The 20952-nt window shown below is 37.1% G+C and overlaps 1 protein-coding gene across 1 annotated transcript in view; it reads left to right on the top strand.

The window, feature by feature from the left end:
* nlgn1 (neuroligin 1) overlaps positions 1-20952 on the top strand; it is a 411986-nt gene that overhangs the window by 25907 nt on the left and 365127 nt on the right. The window contains exon 2 of the mRNA XM_047375411.1: positions 12714-13662. Coding sequence (XP_047231367.1) covers positions 13134-13662 — 529 coding nt within the window. The 5' untranslated portion in view covers positions 12714-13133. The remainder of the gene's footprint in view (positions 1-12713; positions 13663-20952) is intronic.

Here is a 20952-nt window from a genome sequence, read left to right as displayed (position 1 = left end):
GTTCATGAATGAGTATGATGTGGAGGAAGTTGACTTCTCCGCTCAGAGTCCTGACCTCAATCTGACAGAACACAGTTGGGATAAATTGGAGCAGACACTATGTTTCAGGCACTGTTCTCACAAATGTGCTTCTGGAAGAATGGAACAAAAATTCCTATAAACACCTTGTGGAAAGCCTCCCAAGTGGAGCTGAAACTGTTGTAGCTGCAAAGGGTGGGGTGACAACATTTTAAAGCCTTTGTATTAAAAACGAGATGCCATCAAATTTCAGGGGTGTGACCCAGTTTGTTCGGCAGTACATTGCAAAGTGTTAAATACATTAATTAGTTAGAAGAGTGAAGGAAATCATCTAGGTTCAGACTGAGGCCTTTCTCTCCCACAAATGGCTACGCCACCTTTTGGAGGAAAGTAACACTATGGTGTGAAAGGGAGTGAATCCAATGATTGCACCAAACACCAACCTTCAGGATGTTTGGTGCAATAAAAGCTCAAAATAGACAAAATATGTGTTCTGTAGAGTTTACCTTCTTAAATATCATTGGAGTGAGCAAATAATTACATGTCATATGTCTGTCATATCACTGATTGGCAAAGTTACATGGAAAAACTTTAATTTAAAGGGAGCAAGTCTGTTACTTCCACCTGGATCCATTGCAGTAAAAAGAAAAAAACAACCCGAGCAAGATGGCTGAGGTTTCATATCTCAAAATGTCACAGAATTTTAAGGTGACCAATAATGCCTAATATTTTAAAGATATTTCCTAAAATACATCTTTATAAAATCATTAGGACACTTCAAATATTACAACCTCTGACTATACTCGTTCTAAACACAAGGTTCGGCAAAAGAGGATGAAAATATAGTAATTTTTACTTTATTATAGATCACGCCACTTATAAATGTAGCATAAAGCTTAATTAAATAAATAAAAAAGCTTGGTCCTTGAGTCGTGCTGGGGTTGTTTTTCTACTTCATTTGAATCTCATTACTTCAGTGTTCAGTCTAACTGATAATCTATACAAATGTCAATACGTGAACAGAAGTAATATTTTTTTATTGTTTGCCATCAAATTTAAGCTCCAAACATGCACAAAACACATCTGTTTGCTAATTTTATGATTTTACTACACCAAACACCTCAGACGTTGCAGTGACCTCCACTCAAACCATAGCATCTCTCCCCCAAGTACCTGGATGTGCCAGACTAGTACCTGGAGTATCTGTGCATTATTATGGCCTTTGTTTTTCTCTCTTGCTCTCGGTGGAAGACACACACGCATTTTCTCTCTCTCCCTCCCACCCTGTTGATCCCTGCTTCAGCTTTTTGTCTGTGTTTTTCTCAGTGCCTCACTTTGCATATCCTCCAAACTTGTAAATTATTATTATTTGGTCAGCTGGTCTCTCAGCGTAATTGATAAAAAATTTTTGACGGGAAGGCAGGGTAAAGGAGACAGTCCAATTCTTGCAAACACACTCAGACTTACATTCGCACCCTCGAGATTCCACCTTCCTCTTGCTAAATCTTTACTTAAGTGTGTGTTGCTTACCCCTGCTGAGGTTTTTTTGTACTACTTCAGACTGTATTCTGCTCAGAATAGAGTCTGAAATATGATTTTTTTTTCCTCCTATCTTACTTTACCTAAATGTGTGATTTCATTACTTTTCATAGATTTTCAGATTTCTCAGAAGTGTTACCAGCAAAAGCCAATTATTATTAGTATTTCATTACTTTTTCATTGATTTTTAGTTTTATCAGAAGGATTACCAGCGAAAACCAAATATTATTAGTATTTGAAAATTTGGACTAAAGCTCTTTTTACACCAATGACCAAAGAATTTCAGATTTCTTAAAAGGATTGTATTGCAACTATATCATACCAGTGACAGCCATACATTATTAGCATTTAAAAAGTTTGGACTAAAAATGTTTTATACCAGTGACCCAGCTTCTCTACTTAGACTTCAGTGAGTGCCCATGACTGTTACGTTTTGAATGATGGGACCAAAACTGCCTCATACCAGTGACATCAAGGATTAATATTATCATTTTGCTTCTAGCACAGGATGAATTCCTTACAACAGAGGACTTAATGAGCTAATTACCTCTATTAGAAGATTGGATTAGAACCAGCTCTTACCAGTAAACTCCCAGGGATTATTAATGTCATTTGATTTGTTTTTCTGTGTTTGATTTTCTGTCATTGTAATGTTTTTCCTCATGTACAACGCTTTGAGTGCCTTGTTGCTGAAAAGCGCTATATAAATAAAATTGACCTGACTTGACTATAATGTAAAACAAGTTTCAACATGAAACATTTTGACATGACACATAAGATTAATTGAAGAAGTGCTTTATTTTCATATTGTGGGAAACAGAGCCAACGCTTAGATTGTTTTGTCTTTGCCTTGAATACTGCAGCAAAACAAGCCCAGATAACCCACATGTTGAGGAAAAGGAAAACACATTAATGCAGTTTTCAAGTACACTTTGAATAGGAAGACACACACGCATGAAAATAAAAATGAACAAACCAGTTAGGATTTTTTTTTAAAGCAACAGAATTACCATTTAGCAGCTTTTTCTCCAGATGTAGTATGCCCCTATCTAATGTAAGTGACAGATTTATGGTTTCAAACATACATTTGTTGCATGTAACACAGAGGCTGTCAACAAAGTAGACTATTAAATACAATAAAGGAGACTCATGTCTGTTTTCCACAATACGGCATAAATTGTGAGTTCTTAAAGCAGTACCTGTAAAATATTCCAATACTAATGCACTTACTTAAACTGAATGTTTAGAAGTGCATACAGTTCAAAAATAAAACTAAAAAGCCACTTCCCACAGTTTGGGGGTACAGCTCCAAGTGCACCGATGACCACTGTCACCACTGGCACCTAGTCTCTCTGTAATATCTGGATCTCATCTTTGAGGCTTTCATATTTCTTGAGTTTGTGTCCTTCTGGATGTTGCTATTGCTTAGGATTGCTATATCTATCACTACGGCACTTTATTCTGCATTGTTGAGTAGGCATCACCCACCCATCATTTTTCATCATTCTCGGTGGTGTCTCCCACCTAACTGGACACAGATATTCCTGTATACTATTCCAGGCACATATTTGTTGCTACAAGTGTATAAATATAAACTTGCAGCAATGTATATATGTATATCTGATGACATTTGTAAATGGAGGCTTTTTCTGGAATTTATGTGATGAGTCAAGCACACAAGCATGCTGATAAATATTATTATATTATTGTTCTTCTGGTTTAAGTTTGGATTATTTGGATGTTGTTTTCCTTCAAATTTAAAACTTTCCATTGAAAGTCGTAGTTTTTAACGGCTGTTGTTTATCAGCTGACTTCACCCTTACCACGGACTCCATGAGGCGGCACAATTTTAATAAACTTTTTTTCCCTCTGTGAATATGGTGAAGTCAAATGAAAACCCAGATTTGTTATACCAGATCTTCATATTTACATATTCCGCTTTAATTTGAAATTTACATTGGCTGCTGTAATTTTATGACTTGCTTCTGACATGCTTTTCTGTGTTTTCTGTGTGATAGAAATTGTAAGATCATGCTTTTGACTCCGCTTCAAATTTCTTCCTTGGAAAGTGTTTTTTGTTAAATTTGAAAATCCTTGGAAAGAGCTTTTAAGATGCAAGTTTATTCCTTTTTCTATTGAAGCCCCTAGTTCAATCTTTATTCAATTACATTTGTATTTGTTATTTTTAAGAAATGTCATGATTTGCCTGTGTTAGGTGTTTAACTTGTAGTTTCTTTATTTATCTTTATTTTCTTGTAGTGTATATTCTTTTTGTGTTGCAATTTTGTATTTTATTCCTTTGCTTACTTATTTCCAAGACCATTCTTGTACATTTAGATTTCTCTGAATCTTTCCAGTGTTTTTGTTTAGCTCCTGTGTTCGTTCTCTCTTCTCTCTCAGCTCTCTCTCCCTTCATGGGTCTTAGCTGACACTAATTCCATCCTGATTACTCTCACCTTTGTGCCATGCCTTCTCTCCTCTCTTCCCTCTGTATATTTGCTCTCTGGTTGTCCTTCTCTTTGCTGGTTTCTTCTGTTCTCCTGACTCATACTCCCTTTTGCTGCCTCTTGGTCCGTGTTCCTGCCCACTTCTCTGATTGGGCTCTTTCTCTGTGTCCATTTGTAAGTCTTTTGTTTCATTAAATATATTTTTCACTGTATCCCTTGGCTTCCGTGTTTACCTGCACCTGGATCCCACTGCAAATGTATTATGACAGAAACATTTTATTTTTGTTGCAGGGTTGAGTTTGCTCAGAGAATTTGACCTGTTTAGAACTTCATGCAATTAAGTGGAATCACAGAGATTGCATTTTTGTCCATCTGTGTACACAATGTGATTTTGTTTTTTTAAATGTTATTTTTTTTTGCACCATAATTCCCAGAGTCTGTAAACAATGCTCGCTGGCACCAAAAATCTGTCAATTCGTGAGGGGAACAGACCTGACCCGGGATCACATACATGTTTTATTTCAGTCAAGCAAACATGTTAGAGTTTTGTTTTGGTTTTTTTGTTTGTTTTTTGTAGCTAAATTGGAATTCAGTTGGGCAGTTTTAACTGATTATAGAGCCAACTTTAGCCAACAGCAAAAGAAAAGATGTGTATGTTTATTCTTCCTTGTCTTGGATACTTCGTGTTGTATGTTATGAAATCAGAAAATCGCAAAATAAAGCCAATTGCAAAAATCTACAACAGAACCTTAAGAGACACAAAATGTACTAGACGAGTGGTTTAGTGTGCTCTGTGGAAGTGGCATAGAAAGGCCCTTTTTATGGTTTGCTTCTAAACTGATAAGTATTTTGCTTGTTAATTGTGTCCTCATGTGTTCATAATGAGCATCATGTCATTACAGCTACTTCAGCATTGTTGTGGGAAAAATGCTGCTATTTTTACTGGCTCATTAAGAAAATAACTGAACAATCAATAAAGATGGATTCCTTCACAGAACCCAAACTGCCTCTTTTCTGTCTGCTTGCTACTATTCGGCCAATTTGACTTTTTAGGTTGACTGTAACTAGTGAAGGTGGTAATAACGGCAATAAAACAGCGCCAGATATCTATATTCTAATTGATAAAGGGTGTTAATCCAATTACTCTGCTGATGACCTGATTTTCCATATTCTTTGAAAAAAAAAAATTTGTAATATAAGCAGTATAATGGCAAAACGCTGTGAAATGATAAGTACCTCCAATACATAACCAGAGCATTTATGTTCTTTGCGGTGTCTTGACAAGGTCCTTTGAGGTGTAGTACAGGATATCGTAATAGTGCATGGAGGGCTTTGAACATACAACAATCTTTCATCATATTATATATACATACTATCAGAGTTGCAGCGTGGGAAGTGTATCCAAAAAGTAGGATCTGCATACACCACAGTGGCTTCATCCCTAAACATTTTAAGCAGCAGAGGCATGAGGCCACGCTACTTGTGTGGTGCTATTGCCCAGGGATGCTATGATCATAGGTGTACTGGGTAGGATCGCTGTAGAAAAGGTACACATATGAGCATGCAGGAGATATGCAGCAGACTGTCTTAGGGATATGGAAATAGGGTGGGGAAAAATCCTTTTTGTGACTATCAAGAATGTCACGAATGTAAATTTGCCGTGGTTCAGTGAGGTTCTAAAAAGTCATTTAGGTAGTGAAGAGAGTAGAGTGGTCTTTATCCCATGTGGAGGCAAAAAAAAAAAGCAGACCCATAATTTTAACAAAGTAAACCCAACTCAAATTCTGTTCAAGTTTATTTCCCATCTCTGCTGGTCTGTAGCAGGACAGTGTTAGGGTCCATTCTATTCATTATTTACATGTATATATTCTGTCAGACACATTCAATGACGTCAACTGCTATGTGGATGACACCCAGCTTTGTATCCTCCCTAATCCAATTTCTCAAACTTAACATTAATAAAACAGATGTTCTTCATGTCAGAACAGCCTTCATCCTAACCAAGTTTCACAATCTTTCCATTAACATCTACTGTTCCTCCATCCTTCCCTACCCTCAGGTGAGGAGTCTGGGTGTCATCCTTGACAATATTTTGGTTTCACACCAGTAATCCCACCTATCCAGCATCAATCAGCTCTCTGCTGTCCTCACTCCACATGTTTCTGCCATCTTTAACCATAGTCTCACACTTCTTCACACTTTTTTTGGTTTTCAACATCCGACACACAAACTCTCTTCTTCAATTCAGTCAAAATGTTTTATCAGTTGTTTATGATTTATGTCATCTGTAAGGTGACCTTTTAATTTCAGAACGGTGCAGTCAAATATAATGTATTACTATTACTGTCAGTGCAAGGTAAAAATGTCACTGCATAATACGTATATGTTTTGACAGAATGAAGAAAATTCATAAGATTATCTATCTATTCATAACAAAACATATCAGGGATTGGGGAACACAGTGCAAAAGAAAGCAGTTTTATAATAAGAGTGTAAATAACTTGGAATTAAAGTTTTCAAGTCTCCATAAGAGATAAATGAATGTTTTATCATGAAACAAACATACTGACATAACATGTGTTATTTTGTTACTGCATATATATTTAGTCTGCTTTTTACCTAGAAAATATCTAGGTTAAAGAATTTAGATTTGATAGATAGATAGATAGATAGATAGATAGATAGATAGATAGATAGATAGATAGATAGATAGATAGATAGATAGATAGATAGATAGATAGATAGATAGATAGATAGATAGATAGATAGATAGATAGATAGATAGATAGATAGATAGATAGATAGATAGATAGATAGATGATACATTAAATTTTACAATAAACAAAAGATGTACTTTCAATTCAATTTTATTTATATTGCCAATTCACAACACGTCGTCTTAAGGCACTTTACAAAGTCCATTCAATCAAGTCGTACAGATTTCAAGTCAAGTATATACATTCCAATTAATCCTTACTATCAGACATGGCAGTCAGATTCAGAAACTTAGACAGTTAAGTTGGAAACTGCTTCAAGCTGAAAATGTCACATCAAGTAATAACAATCATTGATCAGTAAATAACTTATCAGTAATCTCCAAGCACACATATCAATTATTTCCTCACCATAATCATGTGGAGATAATCACAGGTATCAGACTCTTATCTTGAGAAGTAGTTTTTCTTTAGATTATAATATTAAACTATAGCTTGGTTATCCCAACGTGTCAGAATAGTCAACTCATGACCTTGACCAATTTACAGCCATAATAACTGTGACTAGTATGACCATTCTCCTCTTTTAAAATGAGCCATTACCTTTATATGACAATGCAGACACATCAACAGCACTGTTAAAAATAAGCTGAAAAACATTTTTGACTTAAACCCTCACTGTAAACTCAAAGAGAAAACAATTGAGTTCTGTATAGTTCGACTGTTATTTGCTGTCTTTATGCAAAAAATGTGTGAATTTTACATTGCTGTTTTTGGCAGGCACCAAAGGGGCCATTTAGCATACATTAGTTTTCCTTAAAGTAAAAGGGCTTTGGTTAGCAATTTTCATGTCCCACAACAAATAACAAAACTGCTGACTTTTAAAGGCAGCTAACAAACCAGTTTATCCCCAAGCATCAACATGGCAGTTACTATAATAATGCATTATAAGGTGAATTATACACAAATAAAATGGTCACAAACAATACAATTTGTGACCATTTTGCTTTTTATTTGTATTATTTAAATATGAGCTAAATTAGAGAGCTTACACATGGTCTAATGAAAGTTAAAAAAAATTTGAGGTTTTGTTCTTAGCTAGATTACACAGTTTTATTGGGTGTGTGTTTATGGGTGTGTATATACAGGTCAGGAAAATGATTGACGTGAAGCCCTGAGACAAAGCATAGGAAATTAAAAGACTTGTAGTGGTTTATGGAGTTCAGTACTGCTGTGTGCGGGTGTATTAGCAGGTGGCAGATGTTATATTGCAACTGAGGCTTTTTTCTAACCTTTAGAAAAAAAACTGCTGCCTTCTTTACAATTTTCAGTCAACCTTCTTTCAACATTATTTGCATTTATATAGATGTTCATGGACACATAAACAAATTGGTAATTAAGGAAAAGAAAAGTGAATGCAAATAGAGTATGTTGAAGAAGTAATGTGTGGAGGTCGTAGTAGAGGAGTAGTGGAGATTTCAAGGCTGCTGAATTTTTTAAGGCCTGTGATTCTGTGATATTGAGTCAGGAATCTGGCTCCATCCTAACAAAGCTGACATGATGTATTTCTTTGTTTCATTTCCCATAGAACCAACAAGTGGTTCATGATCAACTAATAGAAAGAAGCAAAAAAAAAAAAAAAAAAGGAAGGACAAACATTTGGTACAGATCTGTTCATTCTAGGTATTCTAAGGGGCACAGTTGATCCAAATTCCAATTGACTGACAAAGATCATTCATGTCCAGTTCAAAGCAAATCAGATCATGTATGTGTGACTTAGAGCTGACAGTATTCAAACAGCAAGAAATAAAAATTCGCCACTCGCCTTGCCCACACGGTTCAACCAATAGTCACTGTCCAGAGTAGGATTCCAAATCACCTTGTTCTGTGTCTGATGACACAGAAAAGGAGGACATCCACTAGTGAAACAAATTACTTCTTTTTTCAAGTTGGTGGCGTTAAAGTGATGTCAGCAAATACTGAGTGCTGATCTATAATGACACGTACAATGTTTGGTACAGCTCTGATATTATGTGTAAACGTTATTGCACCTTCATCTTTTACGACGAAAAGTCTGATTTTGAGGCTTGGCAACGCCCATGTGCTATGATACAGCAAAAATATTATGATATATTTTAATCTCCAATGTTTTAAGACTATATTGAATCTTTTTGAAGTCTGTAGGAGGAGTTCTTTCAGATACAACCTGTGTCAAAGAGACAAAACAGCAGTTTGGATTGAAAATGGCTGACTTCTAGTGGGGTTTTAACCATAGACATCAATACGTAGATGCTCTATCGAACGCTGAACGGTATTCCGACGTCGCCGCCATTTTTGTGGAGTCAAGTCGGAGAGCCAAAATGCCTCTTACATATGCAGCATGGAATTGTTCAAACCATTTAGGTGTTCAAACCAAATCATGGAGAGCTTTGCTTTTTTGTAAGAGTTCTCATAAATATTCTGACTTTATTCTTGTAATAAAAAAAAAAGAAAATATTTCTTAGTGTGGCCCTGATTCTGTCTTACTGTCAAAATTAGGTGAGATCTTTCCATGTAATTCATGCAACAATCATTAACTGCTCACAGTTAAATCCATAAAAATTACAATAAATATCCTTTTGTGTAATCCATGCAACAATTATTAAAATACACAGTTGAAGCAGTAGAGAGTCAAAAAAGCATATTCTCATATTCTGGGACTGAGAGACTGGAGAGGCCTGTATGGAGTCAGATATTAACTGTCTTATCTTTTGCAGAAGTATACACAAGTGTGACTAAGAAAATGATGTACCATGATTTTACATTTTCAACAAGTATTAAATGAAATGAGTAATTTTTGATTATCAAGTTAAAAGATATATGATTGAAGTATGAATGAGAACTGATAATTAAAATAAAAAAAACATTAAGGTTTAAAATTTTCAATCAGCTATATATGAAAGAGATGTAATGTTGATCAGTTGTGATGTATGAATAAAAATAATTAAGTGATGCTTTTGTAACTGTGTTTTAAAGTAAACGCAGAAAGCTGAGAATGTGTGTGTGTGTGTAAATAAATAAGATAAGGCATTAACGTAAATCTCTGTTAAAATGTGTTTTATAAAATAAAGTCCCTTTATTCATATTAGTTCACATCGCAGCCTTGCTTCCAGCAACATGGCAGACACATGGTTACATCTCAGCAGGGGGCCAACCCAGTCAAAGAGGCATCTACGTATTAATGTCTATGGTTTTAACCATGGTTCCAGGAGACTTATTTGTAGGTCTTGAAAAACTACATATGTGTACCGAATTTTCAGTCTTCGGTCAAAACATGGCTTGGGACTGACTAGTTTAATGCACGGGCCACTGCCACCCAATTTTTGCCTGAATATCTGTCATATTCAATTTGGTGCGGATAAGATGATATATGTGTAAATACATATGGTGTGACATCATGGACATGCATACAATATCACACACACCCTCTGGCCAAAGGTCTCAGTACTGGAGACCAAGTTACACCAACCTGTCTTCTGTCACTGGGCACAGTTTCATGTTAATTAAGCCAGAGGGGGTCACTTGTGGAGTTTCCAAAATAAAACAATACGGTACCACTTTACAATAAGGCTCCCCTTATAGATATGTTAATAATTCATCTGTAAACACATTACAAATCATTAATAGGCATTTATAATGCAGTGATCAAGTAGAATATATTTTATGCTACAAAATATGTTTACATATTGTGTTTACAAGGTGATAACTTAGTCTCCAATGTTTAAAATGGCCCCCCCCCATAAACACTTTATTAATGTGTTTACAGATGAATTAATAACATATCTGTAAACTATTTAATGTCTATAAGGGGAGCCTTAGTGTAAGATAGTGCCAACATTACACTTCCTGTTCTTAGTTATTCTTGGAAAAACTTTGAGGTCTGGCCTCCCCCCTTAGATATAGATGAAATCAGGATTTTGATCACTTTAGATCCTCCATGCTTTATCAGCAAATTCACCGAATTTCAAGATAAGCAGAATCTCTAGGAGGAGTTTGATGAAATGCAGGTAGAAACGGCCAAAATGGGGCGAAAATCACAATTTCAATCCAAAATTGCCAACTTCCTGTTTGTTGTAGAGCACTAGTGCAAGAGAGTTTTGTCAAGGTCTTCGGAAGTTGTACAAGTCTACCAAATATCGTATATTTACGATAAAGTAAATGAGGATGGTGTTGTGAGGCTATTTTTTTTTTCAACTTTTGCGAAACCCTTACAATACTTCAATTTCACATACAACTGATGTGTGTACAAATTGTGGTGTATTTTCGTACCTGTTTAGACCTCCAAAAGCCAATTCATTTGTCAGGAGAACAATCATAAGAAACAACTGAATTCCAATAGACCTTCACAGCACTTTCGCTGCTCGGGCCTAATTAGTAACCAAGCATTTAGTTGACTAAAATGTGGATGCTGGCTTGTTGTCATCCTTTTACTACTGTTTAATACTTAACCCTCCTATTACCTCTGGGGTAAATTTTTTGCTGCTAATATCACTTTTCCACTAAGAAACCAGACCCATTCTCTGCCTCAGTAGTGCTGGTTTCGGGCATCGCTGAGTCAGCGCTTTTGAAGAGACTCTTTTGGGGCTCTGTGTGCCGTCCCTTTCTGCTCTCTTCTCAACCGAAAATGACTTCTAAGAAAAGCTTTTCTGTAAATGAGGTGTGGTTAAACTCTTTCACCATCAAGGTGACATAGAGGAGAACGTGTCTGAGACAGAGGATAACATTGAGGAGGACCCTGATAATGAGAATGACACCCTCAGTGTAGACCTTCCTGTACTCTCAACTTCCAGCAAACACTTTAGTTCCCAAAAATAGAAAGTTATTGTGATCTGTCTCCCTACTTCCACAAAAGGGGAAGACTTAGTGCTGCTAATGTCATTAAACCTTTCCAGGCCCCACCAGATACACAGTCAGCAACATCCAAGACATAAAATCTGCATTTGAGCTCTTCATAACACCATCAATTGAAAGGATATGCTTGAGGTGACACATTTAGATGGTCAGTGTGTGCATAGGAAAGAAGTGGATGGAACCCACAAGCCCTGATTAGCCCTCATTTTGACTTAAGTGTATGAATCAAAAAGGCAAAGCAATTGCAATTCTTTGGACTGCTGACGCTGGAATGGCAACATTTCCAGCAACCATGTCTCTAAATACATTCCATGTTTTCTCCCATGTTATGTGCTTTGATGACAGAGAAACAAGGCATGGCAAATGAGAGCGTGAAAAGCGAGCAGGCATTGTGTTTGTGTTTCTTGCAGTCAAATTAACCCCAAATATAAAACATGCTACTACTCTTAATAACAAAAATCACTTTTCATACCAAAAGTTATATATCACAAAAATATGTAATAATAAAATCCATTAGAATAACAAAACGATATGAGGCGAACCTGGCTTGGATCAGATAGACCTGGGCACCCTTCTGGAGTAAGGCCTGACAGACGGGGAGCTCACTGATGAGGTCTTTGAACTATTGACATAATTTCACTTTTACACAATATTTCAATCCGTCTCCAAGCAGGTTTTGCAGCATAGTGTGTGCTGTGCGGCTTTCTTCAGGTCTTTGCTGTCAGGCTTTGCATTTGGAAGTAACATCCATAAGGTTTATATGGACCAAGTGTTCCCAAGCAGAACAGTCATTAAAGCTGTCAGTGGTTTAATGCTGTATTTGATTCATATAAAATTTAATTGTTGTACAAACTCTGCATACAGATAGACCATTTTCACTGTGAGGTTTAATCATGTGGTGATGTGCTATAAATAAAAGGCTCATATTTATTTGATGGATGCCTGTGCATTTTGTGTTAAGATAAATTTTAATGTTAATGGTTTATTATTTATTGTCCAATAAAAGGTATAAATAATGATATAAAATAAAGGGCACTGAACTGACAATGTGATTATCTTTCTTCATGTGTATGCTGACTGGTGCTTTTTTTCTTTTGCATTGCAGAGGACAGACTTCACTCTACATAATCAAACCTTAAACCACCCCTACACTGCTACACCTGCTTCTACATCTCAGAATGACGGACACGCTTCAGTGAATGGTGGCTCCACCCCCTCAGAATTGATGTTTGAAAATTAGAATTCATATTTCTTTCGAAGAATGCTGACAGGAACTTTTTGTGGAGTGTTTTCCATCTAGTGAGGAATATTTCTTAGATGTGCAGGGAGTAAATGAACGGCTGCTACCTTTCTTCTGGATGGTTGGAACTCGCTTTGTTTTGAAAAGGGCTGTTAGCAACTGCAACCATCATCTGCTCAAGAGTTGCCCTGGATTTTGTTTATGTTTGCATCTGCATGGCATAAGTGATAGAGAAAGTAAACTGAACATTAACAAGGATATAAACTAGGCTGAGAACTGGCAATCATGTCTCGGTGGAGGCACCATTCAGAAAGTTGGAGTGCTCTCTTTCAGACTGCCAGGAGCAGGGGCAGGAGGATGGATGAACTCAGACGTTCATTGGGCATGAACTGTTGGGGGGTCATACTAACATGGCTTGGACTGTTGCTTCTGCTGTGTCCAGTTGCTGTGTTGGCTGAGAAACTTGATGAGAACGACCCAGTGGTCACAACCGTCTATGGCAGGCTGCGTGGTATCAAGAAGGAGCTTAACAATGAGATCCTTGGACCCGTTATACAGTTTCTTGGCATCCCTTATGCCACCCCCCCCACCGGTGAGCGCCGCTTTCAGCCTCCAGAGCCGCCAGCATCATGGTCAGACATTCGCAATGCCACACACTTTGCCCCAGTGTGTCCTCAGAGCATTGTGGAAGGACGCCTGCCGGATGTTATGCTGCCAGTTTGGTTCACCAACAGCATCGACGTGGTGTCCACTTACGTTCAGGATCAGAGTGAGGACTGCCTTTATCTCAACATTTACGTACCCACTGAGGATGGTGAGTAAGCCGGCAGGCCTGGGGTCAGGCCAGTTGTGGTTAAGGTGGGAGGAAGAGTTGAGAGAAATAAAGCCACAACAATATCTTAGAGAGCAATTGTTCAGTGTGAGAGTGTTTCTCTGTCTCTGTCTGCCAATAGAGGAAAAGCATGACCTTGTGCATGTTAACTGTGCATGACAGTGTTTAGGCAACCTGAGAATGTGGAAGTGATTTGTAAAAGCAAAAGCAGTGTGCACATGTGTTTACAAAACTTTAATATCCATTCACAGCATTCCTGGTCTTTTAGCTTCACCCTTCATCCTGTCTGACCTTTATGCTCCTCCACATGCTCTCCTAATTCCTCCTCTAATAGTTTCCTCTCCCATTTCTTGATCTTCTTTCTCCTTATGGTCTTAGTTATCTTCCAACACAGAATCCCCCCATTCCTCCTCTCTCATGTCTGTACCTCATCATAATGTATTGTGCTCTGCCACAAAGGCCACAGTTCATTAAACAAGAAAATCATTGTCATGATCATCACCGATTGATTTTGCTGACTGAATGACTGGCTGGCTGACTGATAGACTGAATACTGCTCTGATTGAGCTGGTGGGATTCATTCTCTCCCTCCCTTCCTTTGTTTCTCCTTTCCTTCCTCTCTAAGTCTCTTTCAGTCAATCAGCTCTGTGTGCAGGGTTTGTGTCAATGTATCAGTGTGTGTGTGTGTGTGTGTGTGCATGCCAGCTCCTGTGTGATTTGTGCGTCCAGGGGCTCCATGTTATTCTTTAGTTTTCTATTCATTTTACAGTCAAAAGAATATCCAAGGAATGTGCCAGGAAACCGGGCAAGAAAATATGTAAACAAGGAGGTATGTATGATCTGAATACAACCATTACTATGCCACAGAAGGAAGAAGGAAAACTGTGGGACTACAAGGAAGAATTGTGTGGTATGACACACTGTATAGGGTGAAGCTATATACCTGAGGTCTACAAATTATTCAGGGCATGACTCAGGGCATCAACAGAGTGAATCTTTGCAAAAGTTGGAAAGTCAAGATGTCAGCCAGTATTCTGACTGAATATATTTCAGGCTTATCAGAAATTGTCATTTAAGATTCCAAGGAAGACTTTTCTTGATTGGTCTTGTTTGATAAGACCCTAAAGCCCTGAGTCATGCACGGAATTTGCCAACCTTTTTATTATAGAATCACTGAGATTTAATTGGCTGCCAGATCTGAGGTCAGAAGCTATGTGGTAATAGTGGTTGATGTGTGACGGGATAACCGCATATTACATGAAGTGGACACAGATACCCCCCCCCACACACACACAAAGCCATAATGATGTAGATGCACGCAGTGTTAAATAAGATGAGCTCAGGGTGGACCTTGAGTGTGTAATTTCCATTAAAAGAAAGCAGAGCTGTGTTCACGTTGGCTTGGGCCACTGTATCAAGTACTGTTTCATCAAGATAATGCCCTCCACCGCCTCTTTGTCTCTCAGGCAATCCCTCTCTCTGGATGCGAGGACATGTGGGGATTGCGAGTGTGTGAGAGGAAAGAGATGCTGACAGTGTCCTTGATTGGGTCTGGGTGTTAATGTCATTGTCTTGGCAGTGACTCATATTGTCACTTATTGTATGTCCCTTAGCGTTTTATTACCCAAATACAAAGCACTCTCACTGTTCTTCTAAATTCCTAACATCATTTATCTGCTTTAACATGGTGCACACACGCATGCACACACGTGCGCACACACATGCGCGCACACACACACACACACACACAGAGAGAAAGAGAGAGAGAGGGGAATATTGACATAAATTGGGAGATTACACAAGCTTAAACTGGATATTAGTCACACAGCATGGAAATGAGTATTTAAAAACCAAGACCCATTCAATTTCCTGTATCTTTTTACTTTATGATAAAAAGAGATTAGGTTTGAAAACAATGTATCTTATACAAAAAAAAAAGACAATAAGATGGCAGGTCTGAGGCTGTTTTTACAGTAAAGCCCTTTTTTTTCTTTTTGCTTGGGTTTGTGTTCTTGGCTTAAATTCACCTCCCACCGATAGCAGGGAAAGAAAAAATAGTCATCTGAAAATTCAGTTTACCTCCAGTGGTCCCACACTGTAGTAGATATGTCATCAAACTAAGCTGTCTGCAGTTGTTGTGCTCTACTCGGCCATGTGTACTTTGAGCAGTCTCTGTTTTGGAATCAAAAACAGAACAAAAACTACAGTGGGAGCAACTCTGTGAGTTTAGCGATGTTTGGAGAGGTGAGGAAGGGATGTACGGCTCATAACCAGGAGGCCAATAAGTGCACTGGCTCACACAAGGAAATATGTTGAAGTTAGGAAGGAGCTCAGCAGCTGCTGCTTCAACTGGAAGAAATGAGCAGAGAAGTTTTATATTTGGTCCGACTGCCTCATGTGGAGATGGCTAGGAAGAAAGCACAGTGTTTACTTTTTCTTTCATTTTGGTTTAAAGGTCTTAAGTTATATCACGTAGTATGGTTGATATCAACAGTCTGGTACCAACCAATATTAAAATTAATATTTGTTTAATGCTGTTCTTCTTTTGAATGAATTAATATTTGTTATACATAGTATAATAAAAGGGTGAGAGGCTGTCTCTCAAGAAAAGAATAGTAAAAAAAATCAAACAAGCGAAACCGACATCAGACTGAGCAGCTACAGGAGAAGAGAAGAAATAAAACATTTTACACAGCTTTAACCCCAGATGCTTTATGCTTTCTGAATATTAACTTTGCATAAGTTTTGTTGTCTTTATTCAAACTGCATATAATGTAGCTAGGTTTTGTATTTTGGGGGGAAATTTATTTGATTTTTTAAGATGTTAAAACATCTTTCAAACAAAAGAAAAATGTGTTTTCCTTTGGATGTTTTTGTGCACTGACCTTTAATCAAATACATTTTTATAATACAAAACCATTTAAATTTGATCACTTTTGTTTATTTTCTTTTTAATTTCCTTGTGTTGGAAATTATATTTTGATTTTCAACCAGGTAAAAATGCCTTTTATGGACAGTAGATGTGGCAATTTGCATAAATTGGACAAAGGAAAAAAAATGCTTTTTGACAACTTTGTGCTAAAATAAAAACTGATCAGAATCAATGTTGCCCCTAACGTTTTTATATATGGAAGGAGAAAAACAAAATCTGTTGATTAAAAAAAAACAAAAACATTTACTGCTAAAACTGGCATTTAACAGGGTAAAATTTACTACAATTCATGATAATTTAAGTTAATTATGCCAGATATGACAAAAATGCGTAAAACACATGTTGATGCATAATATTTCTAAAAGAGATACAGGTGAAGCACAGAATGAACAGACCTAAAACGTTTGGTGATCAGTTCAGTTGTCCTCAGTCTCATGTTGCATATGTATCTACTGATTTCCATTTAGTCAGGTGTGTAATCTGATGAAGGTTTGAAAGGGAGGCTGAAGGCCACTGCTGTAGGATGGCAGCAGTTCAGACAGGGTCAGATGTGTGAGTAAAGTCTGATTATACCATATCCCTTCTTCGTTATCCTGGTAACAAAGACTGAGTGCAGATGTTGGAGTTCCAGCACCGGTGATGCACGGTTCCTCCTGGTTTCCCTCTGTAACACTGAGGCTAGCTTCATGCAGAGTTCCAAAATAATTGCCCTGGGCAATCTAAACCGGTCAGTAAGCCATGCATCATCATGTGCCAGCAGGTCAGTATGATCTCTGAACACACGTTTCCTCCGAATCCTTCCATTGGTGATGTTCTCCAGCAGTACAAAAGCTGCCACTGTTTCACAATTCCGTGCAACTTTACGCAGCTATTTATAGACATGTGTGGTTATCTACAGCTTGTTTATCTTAGGAATCATCACACTTGACTTGTTAGGAATGAATCTTCTGATCCGACACCGTTTTCTTCTCAGTGAAAATGAAAGTGTCCCTTAAAGACTTTACATGCATTTAATGCTCCTCATCACACGGATCAATGCGCATTTACATCTACATGTGACCAAAAAGAGGAACATTTTCAATTTACATTAGATTAAGGTTGTTTCCATAATTAAAAAAAAAAAAATCATTAAAGTTTTTTTTATGAACACATAATACAAAATATATGATTAATATAAGTTTGGACATGCTACACAGACTTACAATAAAACAATTATCAAAACATACTATTTCACAGTTCGTTTTCATCATTTTTTGAGTTGTGTTACATTATTGTATGAGGCTAAATATGGTTCAGTTTTATTGTTCAGGTTTAAATCACAAAAGCCCAAACACAAAAAATAACAAACATTGGGTTCAATGCTCCTCAAGTTGAAAAAATGGAATATTTCAGTTTATTTTGGTGAGTTTTTCTACTTTGCAGTTTGATGCTGACATTAGTTTGCATGGCTGCCAATTCTCAAGGCAGGTTTGCATGTATTTATGCACACTTTCACGCCATGTTCATTGTGATACATCCCCACTTGTGCTTGAAACATGGCACTGCAATATTTTTTGTGCATTCACACCATTTGTGCATGAGGCCCCTGGTCTGAGATTCGAGTCTTAATTATTTAGCTTCATCATAATGACCACATGTACAGTTTTCAAACTTAACTCTGTATTAAATGACTTAGGATCATCCCAGAACAAAATAAACTCAATTTACGTCCGACGTTCTCTTGCTTTTAAGCTAGCTGCAACATTACAAGGACACTTCAGTCTGAAAATATCAAAATATTTAATTACTGTTTTGTTCTTTTAGAAGTTTTTTCTTTTAGAAGCATTTATTTTCTTACTACACTTGCCATTATATTGTAATTTATACCTTATATTTGAACATCTTTATTATTTACGATTGAAAACAAAGGTTTCAAATGTAGATTTCGAAAATGGCTTCCCAATATTATTAAATACTCTTCAGCACATATTGAGGAGAAGGAAATCTTCCAAACCCTATTTAGTGGAAAATTATGAAGGAGTTGACAATATGAAGACAGGGATAAACATGTTTACTAAAGAAACCCTCCTGTTACCTTCACGTTTACTAACATCTTTTATTTTTTGGGGTCAATTTGAACCTCCAAAAATGATCAAAATATTGTTCGCCAAAATAACGTGTCAGGCTATTAAACAAAACAGGGTTTTACTCAATGTTATCCTACGTCTCAGACACGTTCTCCTCTATGTCGCCTTCGTGGTCAGAGAGTTTGACAACACCTCATTTACAGAAAGTAATTTTCAGTTGAGAAGAGAACAGAAAGGGAGAACACACAGAGCACCAAAAGAGATGGTTCAAAAGGCTGCTGTGCAAACCTAAGTTGTGTGAAGTATCAACATCTTCATGGGAACAGTATTTTCCCGCCCCCACAACACGAGAAATATCAAACTTCTCACAGTGTTATTTTTCCCATGTCAAATATTTATTTAGAAATGTCAAACATTGAATGCAGTCAAATTGACCCTAAAGGTAATAGGAGGGTGCCAACAAAAGCACTTGGTTTGATCCATTCAGAACTTCATTATTAACAGGTTTTAATCTCCATTATTTTTCTTGGAGCACAAAGGCCCATTTGTATTTCTAAAGCGTTTAAACAACTTTCAAAATAATATAAATAAACCTTTGGCAAATGTTTGGATGGTAAATTGCATTTTAAATAATTAAAAGACAACTGTTAATAAATATTAAAATATGGAAAGATAATTATTAAATGTTCTTGAGACAATTTAGGCCTAAGGACACACAGTACAAGTTTGGAATCCTAATGTACACTGATGCGGGGTTAGAGGTGACATAGTTATCATGGATTTGATGAGGAAATGCTTATTTCAGTCATTAAAGACTTAAGTCTTGACTCTGAATTGAGGGGAAAGACTTGGGACTTGACTTGGACTTAAAGAAAATGATTTGTGAACATATCTGATGTATTCATACACTGACATGCAGACTGATGGCAACTTGGGGTTAGGTGCCTTGCCCAAGGTCACATCAACTTGTGGCCAGACAGGAAGCTGTAATTAAGCCCGTAATTTTCTAATTGCAGGAGGGCTACATGATAACTATCACTGCCACAGATTTTCCTTAAATGTCATGATTCAACAGAGGCCTTATCACCCACCCATTGCACCAGTGTCTAAAGGTGATTTGTTTTTCAGTTTACTTTACAAATCTTAATATAATCTTGTCAAAATGCCTCTGCTCGCACCATTTGTGGTTTGTCTCATTTATATGTTAAAACACCTAGATTTGTGTCTTGATGACCTGCAATGTTTAAATGTACACAAACTATGTGAAGGAATCTAGGGAGAAGAAAACAAATGGTAGAGGATCACAGGGGTGATATGCAGAGAATAGGTTGATGCTCTTCCAAATGAATGTATAAATCCTTTTTGGGTCCTTCCCTCACATAACAGCAGATTGGCTGCAGTGTGACTGTATGAGTCTGGTGGTAATGGCTAAACAATTGCATTTGTGTACTTCTAGTCATTATCCTAAATCCAGTATTTAGTCTCAAAAACTGCATTGAGTCAGTAGTTCTTACTGAACCCTTAAAAATTATTTTGCTCACCTACCTAATTTTATAACTCATAAAGAAACAAAAACATACATACAGTACACAGACCTATGTGGCATGGGCTTTGCAACTTGTATGAATGTACATTACATGTATTCTAACACACACACACACATCTGTATTTTACTATCTTTATGAGGACTTTTCAGTTACTTCCATTGACTTCCATTCATTTTCCTTGATTTTTAGTGCCTAACCCTGACCCTAACACTAACCCTAACCCTAACCAGTTAATACCTAACCCTAACAATAACTCAATTCATACCATAGTCCTAAACCTAATCCCTGTCCCAAGAACGGAATTTGGAAAAGTGAGGACCAGGAAAATGTCCTCACTTTGTCAAAATGTCCTCACTTTGCGATAAAAATACGAAAATTGGTTCTCACTCAGCAACAAGTACAAGTACACACACACACACACACACAGGCTTGCCACAGGATAAATAGTAGGAATTGACCAGTGTGCTCCAAGATGATGCATTCAGTTTCTATTCACTGCCTATAGACCACAACTGTTTTGCTTGGGATGCTGTATCGGACATTAGATTAAAATTTCAGGGCCACTCCTGTGAGTTTGTGTGTATGTGTGTGTCAGCACACAAGAGACACCAATAGACGCCTCAGCACCTTTAGATGCACAGCAGCTGTCAATAACTCATCACTTCCTTCATTAAGCTTATTGGCATTCTATCAACTCTACTGCGTGTGTGTTCTTCTATTCTTGCTT

Source organism: Girardinichthys multiradiatus, chromosome 9 (assembly GCF_021462225.1).
Source record: "Girardinichthys multiradiatus isolate DD_20200921_A chromosome 9, DD_fGirMul_XY1, whole genome shotgun sequence".
Classification (NCBI taxonomy): domain Eukaryota; kingdom Metazoa; phylum Chordata; class Actinopteri; order Cyprinodontiformes; family Goodeidae; genus Girardinichthys; species Girardinichthys multiradiatus.
Note: the sequence above shows the minus strand (reverse complement) of the source record. Positions and strands in the feature narration are given on the sequence as shown.